Source organism: Aedes albopictus, chromosome 3 (genome assembly GCF_035046485.1).
Source record: "Aedes albopictus strain Foshan chromosome 3, AalbF5, whole genome shotgun sequence".
NCBI classification, from domain to species: Eukaryota; Metazoa; Arthropoda; class Insecta; order Diptera; family Culicidae; genus Aedes; species Aedes albopictus.
The window spans coordinates 267,422,423-267,431,991 of NC_085138.1; the positions used below are offsets into that span (position 1 = coordinate 267,422,423).

The 9,569-nt window shown below is 46.1% G+C and overlaps 1 protein-coding gene across 1 annotated transcript; it reads right to left on the reverse strand.

The window, feature by feature from the left end:
• Window positions 1-4,023: 4,023 nt before the first annotated feature.
• On the reverse strand, window positions 4,024-8,713 carry LOC134291097 (uncharacterized). The gene is made up of 3 exons (XM_062858392.1): window positions 7,444-8,713; window positions 5,445-7,295; window positions 4,024-5,378 (listed from the first exon to the last, which is right to left on the reverse strand). The coding sequence occupies exons 1-3, from the start codon at window positions 8,659-8,661 to the stop codon at window positions 4,140-4,142; spliced, it is 4,308 nt and encodes a 1,435-aa protein (XP_062714376.1). The 5' UTR covers window positions 8,662-8,713; the 3' UTR covers window positions 4,024-4,139.
• Between the last annotated feature and the right edge of the window lie 856 nt (window positions 8,714-9,569).

Sequence of the window (9,569 nt, forward strand, 5' to 3'; positions counted from 1 at the left end):
TTTATTTTCACTGCTCCTGTTTTGTGTCGGGAGGGGGATGTGTAAAACTTGTGTATATCTCCAGACAGCTATAAGATATGGACATAAGGAAGATAAACCCGGTTTGACCGGTGGCAACAAAGTGGATAGAGTATAGATTGTCAATACCAAACAGAGGAGCCGCCCAGGATCCACTTCAGCTGCTTTTTCTGGTGTTTTTGTTACCGATTTTGCTTCCGTTGGAGCATGTAGTGTAAAAGGTAAGTCAGAATGTTTTTAGAAGTGTGTATTTAGAGCTGCTGCAAGAAGTTTGTTTGGTTTTCAAGCTTGTAGCCGCGGTTGCTCTTTTTAGGCTCCTAATCAGCAATCGTGTTTACAAAAAGGGGCAGGGCGAACAATGATAATTAAGTGACACAGTACCACTGCTAATCAACATTGCTTGAATAAAAGTGTAACATCTGTATTGAAGAAACATGGTAATATCTTGTTGTTAAACTATATCAGTGTAGTTGAATAAAATGATCAAGCAAAAGTTGTTAAACTTTAAATAGGCTACTTGTTCCATTGAAGATCTTATGTGGAATAACGGCATCTAATACGTTGGAAGCAGCTTGTATTCTATCATTATTAGAGCACTATTGGACAGATGATGTGAATATTTAGGCAACTGTTTTTAAACTTTTATACCATTGGTTATTCAATGAGCAGAAATATGTTTAACTAACGTGCAGTTTCCACTGCATGAAACATTTATTCGCCATTTTGTTCAACATAAACTCTTGTACAACTGTCGGCGCCTTTGTAGCGCATTTGATCAACTGACATGCTTATTAATGATTTTGAATTGTTACTTGGGTTGTCGCCCTTTTTGTAGACGGGACACACGATACCTTCCATCCATTCCTCCGGTAATACTTCCTCTTCCCAAATCTTGGTAATGACCCAGTGTAGTGCTCTCACCAGTGTTTCTCCACCGTATTTTAGAAGCTCGCTTGGTAGTTGATCTGCCCCAGCGGCTTTGTTGTTTTTCAACCGGCCAATCTCCTCCTCAATCTCTTGGAGGTCAGGGGCCGGAAGTCTTTCGTCCTGTGTACATACTCCTAAATCTGTTACCACGCCACCTTCGATACTTGCAACGTCGCCATTGAGGTGCTCATCGTAATGCTGCCGCCACCTGTCGACCACCTCACGCTCGCTCGTGTGAATATTCCCGTAATTATCTCGGCACATGTCGGCTTGTGAAACGAAGCCTCTGCGCGTGCGGTTCAGCTTTTCGTAGAACTTTCGTATGTCCTTAGCGCGGTACAGCTCTTCCATCGCTTCGCGATCTCGTTCTTCCTGCTGGCGCTTCTTCATCCGGAAGACTGAGTTCTGCCTGTTCCGCGCCTGTCTGTAACGTGCCTCATTCGCTCTCGTACGGTGTTGCAGCATTCTTCTCGTTTTTCAACTGTTCACATTCGCCGTCGTACCAGTCGTTTCTGTGATTCGGAGTCGCGAAGCCTAGTGCTGTAGCCGAGGTACTACCTATGGCGGATCGGATGTCCCTCCAGCCATCTTCAAGTGTAGCTGCGCCAAGCTGCTCTTCCGTTAGTAGGGCTATTGCTAACTGCTGCGCGTAGTCTTAAGCCACTTCTACGTTACGCCCGAATGGAGGAGAACGTGCCTCTAGAGCCGACCTACTGATACTGATACGTTACGCAGTTGCTCGATGTTGAGCCGCGGTGTTCGACTTCGACGCGTGGTGATAACTGTCAAAAGTTTTGAGCGCATGGATACGGCGACTAAGTAGTGATCCGAATCTATATTCGCACTGCGGTATGTGCGGACATTGGTTATATCCGAGAAGAATTTACCATCGATTAGAACGTGGTCGATTTGGTGTTCTGTTTGATGGTCGGGTGATCTCCAGGTGGCTTTGTGGATATCTTTGCGGGGAAAGAAGGTGCTTCGGACTACCATACCACGGGAGGGTGCAAAGTTTACGCATCGCTAGCCGTTATCATTCGATACGGCATGCAGACTGTTTCGCCCGATTACCGGTCTGTACATTTCCTCCCTTCCTTCCTGCGCGTTCATGTCGCCGACAACACGTCACGCGGCGAGCAACCATCGTATGTTTGCTCTAACTGCGCGTAGAACGCTTCTTTCTCGTCATCAGATCTCCCTTCGTGTGGGAAGTGGACGTTGATGATGCTGTAGTTGAAGAAACGGCCCTTAACTCTCAACATGCACATCCTTGCGTTGATCGGCTGCCACCCGATCACACGTTGTCGCATCTTGCCCAACACTGTTATCCTGTTCCCAGGTCATTGGTGGTGCCACAGCTTTGACAGAAGGTAGCCGCTCGATTCCCGCTCTTCCACACTTTATGTCCAGTCCAACAAAGTTCCTGCAACGCCACGATGTCGAAGTTGCGGTGATGTAGTTCGTCGTAAAGTATCCTGTCACAGCCAGTGAAACCTAGTGACTTGCAATTCCACGTTCCAAATTTCCAATCGTAGTCCTTGTTTCGTCGCGTGGGTTTTTGCCGATTTTATCGAGTCGTATTTTGGGGATTTTTACGGGTGGCTTATTGGGTCTTCGCCAACACTCCTGTCTCGCAGGAGGAGGGTCATCGTGCCAGTTCTGTTTAACGTCCCAACCAACACTGAGAGTCTGAGACGACCACGCTGATAAGGCTACCACCTTGGATCTAGCTGGGCATGGTGCAGCGTTTCTTACTGAGCCGATGGATGCCAGAACAGACGCCGTTTGAGCCGCACCTCCGTGGTGAACAGACGCTCGGGTCGTACCTCATCAATCTAGCTGAAGTCAGAAGGACAACAGTGCCCAGGCTGCACTACCAGTTAAGCACACAACTCTTAGGGGTCGTCCATAAATGACGTAGCTCTTTTTTAGGGGGGGGGGTCCCATCAAACACACGATCGTACATGATGTTACATAGGATGCAAAAGTGGAGGCGATATACGCACACTTCACACGCGGGTAACTGGAAGCATGTACGCATATGGCCTCCACTTTAGCATCTTATGCAACACCGTATACGACTTTGTGTTAGCTGGGGTGTTTGTGATTTTGTGATGAAGTGTGACGATAGGGGGGTAGGGGTTTATGATATGCTACGTAGCTTTCTACTAGGTCTATTGAAAAAAATATTTCATAATCAATAACATTTTTACTTGCATTATTTAAGTAAGTATCATTATCCAGTAAATCTATTTTTCTATTCACATTAATGTAAATAACAAATAATGGAAATAAATGCCGGCATCATTTCATAAGACATGCAGCTATCGGACGCAACAACTGTATCTGAGAAAGTGGTTTTGCAATCCTGCGTTAAGAATAATGTATTGTGTTTGCAGACAAAAATCAATTTCGCTCAAATGCTTCTCAAGACCAATAGTTTGATGTTTGCTATAGAACACTGCACGCTGCTAAGGTTGCAAAGGAAAATTTTTCTAAGTTTTTGGCATTACGACATTATTCCAGGAGTTCCTTATATAGTTTCTACAGGACTTCCTCGAAGAATTCATCCTGTGAAGATCAATCCTGCCATTAGGAAATCACCCATTGCGCTGGCCGTAATATACCAACGGACGCGTCTTACCTGCCGGCTGCTAGCTCACACAATGAATGCTGCTCTCGGTTGGGTAGCTGTGGAACAGGCTGTGGAACAGGGTTGAGTGTGGGCTGAGTCGATATAAAGAACACACAGCATAGAGTGGCGCACGACAGATCGACTCGCGCCACACATCCACCTTCTCCCCTGAGAAAATGAATGATTTTCCTGTAGAATCTATTCTGCATACATTACCATCTATTACCACGTGTTTAAAGACATGCTTATTAATGCATCGAGTAGCCAACTCGATGAAAAAAAGTAGTTTGCCATGATTTCTTGCCAACCAAAAAAAAAGTAGTGTGCCTTGATTTTCATTTTGACAACTTTGCAGACACTTGATATCATTTCAAGACTGTATTCCAAGGCAAGAGGACCCGATAATCAAGATCAAGATGGTCAATCAACCTAAGAAAAATACGTGAAAAAAAAACCGAACATTGCCCAGTAACAAACATATTTATTGTAAGTATAAAAGGTTGATGAAACATTTAAAGAAAAAAAAAAAATCATTCATTCCCCTCCAACTATTCCTCTTCTAGGACTTTGGATTCTGCTCGAGCTCCCGGATGTAATCGGAGAGATAGGAGGGGGTCCTTTTCTCCCGCGCTGGACGCTGTTCTCGACCGCCATCGGGAGGAAGCTCTGGATTATGATCCTGCTCGCCTGTTGATTGCTGCTGTCGCCATTCCTGGACCTTTTTCGTCTGTGATACGTGACGCTTAAGCTTTTGGCCTTCGGAATCGCAGAGGACTAGACTGCCGTTACGTTCGTCAGAAACCACATACCGCTTCGAGCCAAACCTACTTTCGCCATTCGATCTCGTTTGACGTTCGACGATTACAGTATCGCCTGGCTTAACTTTGCATGCTCTGGCTCCCCGTCGAGCATCTTCTCGCGATTTTGAAAGTAACTTTGCTTCACGATCTCGAACATCCAGCTCCACTTCGTTGTGATTGGATTTCCCGTAGTGAAGAAGCGGCAAACCACGCTTAATTTTGCGCCCTGATAACGCTTCCTCGGGTGGAACCTTTGTAATTGAGTGGTCTGCTGCATTATATGCCTGGACTGCGGACTGCAGTTCCCTTTGGTAGTTTGCGCCTGTTGACACTGCAGTGCACATTGCCTTATTTACGATTTTCATAAACCCTTCCACCAAGCCATTTTGCTGTGGATAGAAGGGAGTGGAAAATATGACCTGGATTCCACGTTCTGAGCAATAACGTGCATAGTCCTCCCCATTGAATGGTGGACCATTGTCCGATTTTATGGCTCGTGGGAACCCTTCTCTCTCGAAAACGGAATCCAAGACTTCTTTTGTGTACTCAAATTTAGTTGATTTGACTGGGCGCGCAATTGCGTACCTGGACCTCAGATCAATTATTACTAGAATTGATATGTTGCCAAATTTTAGGTATGGCCCATTAAAATCAAGCGCAATAGTCTCCCAAGCAGCTTTGGGTGCAAATGATCTCTGCATGGGAGGTGGCCTTTCCGGCCTTCCATTCACAGCGCAAGTGGCGCATGCTTTGACCCACTTCTCAGCGTCGCCGGACATCCCCGGCCACCAAACGCGACTCCTTAGAATGCTTTTGAATTTGGCTTCCAACGGATGACCTGCGTGTGCTATCTCCAGCGCCTTCTTCTGAAGACCTTCAGGTATTACCGCACAACCGTTTTTACTTAGGATCCCGTCCGTGTATCGCAAGTCTTCTGCAACAGCTTTGAATCTCGCTAGATCTTTTGACCACTTGCCGGTGTCCAACGATGAAATCACCTAGGAAAGGTTTAAATTCATATATTATTCAAATTACGAGATAACACAATCAAATTCAAGGTTTACCAAAAGAAGAGTATCATCGTTCTTCGTTGATTCTCGTATTTCTTCTTCAGTAAGGAAGTCGACGGATTGGGAGTTCAAGCTACATATTTCCCAGGGACTTACTTCCTCGTTAAAAGCCCCATCCTCCCCGTCGTATAGGCGTGATGAGGGATCGGCGATGTTTTCGTGGCCCCGGATGTACTCGATGTCGTAATCATACGGGCTTAGGCGCAAAGCCCAGCCATCGGCTCTAGTCAGAGCCCTTTTTGAATCCTCGCGTGTTCTTCTGAAGATGAAGGCCATTCCTTGAGCGTCCGTGCGGAGAACGAAGTGCCTTCCCAACAAAAAGTAGGAGAAGTGCTCCACTGCCCACACGGCACTCAAGGCCTCGCGTTGGTTCTGGGCATATTTCCTTTCCGTAGTAGTCAACGACTTGGAAGCGAAACTAATGATTCGATAAATCCCGTCTTCATTCTGTTGCACCAATACTGCTCCTAGCGCACGGGGAGAGGCGTCCGTGTACAGGTATGTCCGATCGTATTCAGAAAAGTATCCGAGAGTAACCGTTGAGTGGATAATCCGGTTTTTGATAAGCTCAAAAGCTTTCTCCTGGTCTTCTCCCCAGCTCCATTTTTGTGATGATGCTACCGTCCACAATGGACTAGAAATGTCCGCAAAATTGTTTATGTATGGGCTCACGAATGAAGCCAACCCAAGGAAACTTCTTAGTTCCGAGGCGGTGGTCGGTCGCCGGAATTTCCGAACATCACCAACTTTCGATTCCTCTATGTTGAATCCCTTCTCATTCAGCTCATGCCCCAGAAATCTGATGTTTGTTCGATCAAATTCGCATTTATCGGTATTTAACGAGAGGTTATTCGACCGCAAGATTTGTAAGACTTGCGAGACTGTCTTTCTCAATTCTTCAATCGTCCCGGCGAACAAGAGTATGTCATCAATGAATACTATTTTATTCTTGACATCTTTGAGGATACGCGTCATTTCTCGCTGGAATATCTCCGGTGCGCAATTGACACCGAACATTAGGCGGGTGAAGCGGAGCATTCCATTTTCCGAAAGGAACGTCGTGAGTTCTCGCGATTCCTCATTCAACTCGATGTGGTAAAACGCATTGGAGAGGTCCAACTTAGAAAAATATTTGGCACCGTGTAGTTTAATTCTCATTTCATCGATCGATGGCATTCTGAAGTACTCCCGTTTGATGGCTTTGTTCGGGGCCCGCATGTTTACCACCAAACGGAAGTCCTCTTTCCCCTTCGGAACGGCAGACATGCCACTTATCCATTGAGGAGCTTGCGTTACCTTCTCGATTATTCCCCGTGCCTCCATTTCCTCAAGTCTTCGTCGTGCGCCCTCGCGGTATGCGGCAGGAATGTTATAATACGCGTTGCGTACTGGGGGTATTGAATCATCAACACTAAACTTCACCTTCACTCCGGGCATTTTTGGAAATATCCCAGATTCGCAAGTATTGATCGTTCCTCCAACCTTTAGAAGTCCCATGTCGCTGGCTGTTACCCTTCCAAGCAAGGATCGCTTGCCTGCTCTCACCACAAGAAAATCAGCGGTAACAGGTGGTTTTGTACCGCCAACTGCTTCGACAGTAGTTGTAAAAGCGTGTTCGACTTCCATTGGTTTGTTGGAAGCGTACGCTTGCAAATTCCGATTGATGGTCCTTTCCAGTGGGATAAGTTCAACCTTACCTGCCCTCAGCTGCTGTTCCAAGTTGTCCCAATCCGCTCGACCCAGGACGTTTACGTCTGCACCCGAATCTATCAGGAACTTGATCGGATTAGATGAACCGACGCGGCAATCAATCAGTACATCTTGGAGCGAAAGGGCATTGATTTGCTGTAATAGATTCCAATTAATAAGAAAGCCCAAGGGTTTGTATTCATGAAATATTTGATTATTGCAGTATCAAATCTTTATTATCAAAATTATCTCTCTTCAATGTTATGAATTCATTGCTTCAACATTTTAGGTTATAATCCATTACCTGATCCTTGGAATCCTCGATGGCTGCACGAGTTGAGACCTCCTCATCTTTGACCACGTTCACACGATGACCGCGACACGCCACCGCAAAATGTCCAACCGCACCGCAAGAATTGCAGTTCCTCCACTTCGCTGGACACTCAGAACCCATATGAGACGAACGGAAACACCTTGGACATCTGTTCCGACGAGTCATTTCCACACGAGGATGTGCTCTGCCTCCATCAGCTACCGTTCTGTTCGGACGGAACCTCTTGGATGAATTACCAAACCGCTTTTCTTGCTGTTCTGCTTTGCGTTTGAATCGGTCCTGAGAACCACGATACTGGCCGGCGCTGACTGTGAACGTGCTGGATTCCGTTGCCGATGGCGTAACTTCAGCCTGGAATCCCTCGGCTCGAGTGGCCGACTGTACGATGAAGTTTGAGTCGTGACCGTACATCCTCGCAGCTTTCTTGAGTTCCTGATTACGGAGCCCCCTTAGAAGCTGAGTCCTAACGAAGCGGTCCTGGTCGTCGGGGCTGTAGCCGCAGAGCTGCACCTTTCTTGACAGTCTTGCATGGAAATTAACAGCGGATTCTCCATCTTCCTGACGCATGTTTAGAAAGCTCTCATGCTCCGCAGCTGGGTCAGTCATGGACTTCAAGTAGCGATCAATGTTGTTCTTGAAGATCTCGTAGCAATTGTCACTGTCCGGATCTGGGCGCAGCTTGGCGGCCCGAACGACGCCTTTTAGCTCCTCGCCCATGGACAACAGGAGCAACTCAACACGTCGTTTTGGATTTTTCACATTCGATAGCGATGATGCTAGTTCAAAGTCTTCGATGAAGCACATCCATGCCTCCCACATTTTGGAGGCTGGTACGTTTTTGGGGAATGGGGTGATGCTGTCCCAACGGATATTGCCTTCAGTAGCAGTAATATCAGATGATCCACGCGGTGCGCTGGCCAGAACGGTCGACGAATTTCCTGGATGACTATCATTACGATTACGCAGTACTTGGATGACGCTTTCAAGTTCCTTCAACTTGTTTGCCAGTTCCAGTTGGTTATCCGGTGCATCCAGATTACGAGATTCTTCGGACTGTCGTTCTTCGATGATGGGTCCAGGGCAAGCACGTACATACAACCCGCTTATACCTTCCGCACTAGCTAGTTCATCGGTGTCGTCGTCAGAGGAAATCGACGGAGCACGCACATACTTTCCCGGTGTAGACATCTTAATTTTGGCAATCGAATTCCAGAAAATCTGAGAGTAACAATAAAGCAATACTAATTAAATTCACGTATTCATATTATTCTAACCACGCTGGCGTGTGCAACGTCAAGATGTACCATCAACTATTTCCGACTTGTAGCAACATTAGAAGTTCTTGAAAATATGTTTCAACTTTCGCGTAATTGATTGCCCATTCTTGGAAAAAATACGTTTATCTTGTTTTCTTAACAACTTCCAGCGTCCTTAAACATGCTTCTCTTCCGTGGAATTCTTTAAGTTAAATAATGTAACGTTCCTCAAATCCGTACTTAAAACACGCTATTTTCTTCGGTCCTCAAAACACGTTTATTTCTGCGGTCCTCAAAACACGCTAATTTCTGCGGTCCTCAAAACACGCTATTTTCAGCGGTCCTCAAAACACGCCTATTTCTGCGGTCCTCAAAACACGCTAATTTCTGCGGTCCTCAAAACACGCTCATTTTTGCGGTCCTCAAAACACGCATTTCTTCTATGGTCGAAAAACAATGTCCCAGCGGTCCTCAAAACTCGCTTTCGTATCCCGTAATCAAATTTGTCAGCGGTGCTCTAAACGTGGTATTATTCCGTTTCCCCGAATCAACTTTTTCAAATAGTTTTTTTGCCTGTTTTAATTCTTCCCATACACCTGCACGTCTAACTTTCCCAACACACGGACCCACGCGCACTTTTTAATTTACTTTTCCCAAGCGTAACGCTGGCGTTCCGCTATTCCGTACTCACGCGCCAAACCAAACACTATTTTCTCAACAACCACTTTGGTAGACATCTTGATTTTTGCACCCGCCGCGATTTCTCCTCCAATTGACCTGCGTAATGAGTGATTTCCTTCAAACTGAGTTCAATTATCGTTTTCCTGTTCGTTTTGTTTT

Coding starts and splice junctions, on each gene's coding strand:
- LOC134291097 (XM_062858392.1), bottom strand. CDS start 8,661: ATGTCTACACCGGGAAAGTATGTGCGTGCTCCGTCGATTTCCTCTGAC. Junction 7,296..7,443: donor TCGAGGATTCCAAGGATCAG/GTAATGGATTAT, acceptor AATCTATTACAG/CAAATCAATGCCCTTTCGCT. Junction 5,379..5,444: donor ACGATGATACTCTTCTTTTG/GTAAACCTTGAA, acceptor AACCTTTCCTAG/GTGATTTCATCGTTGGACAC.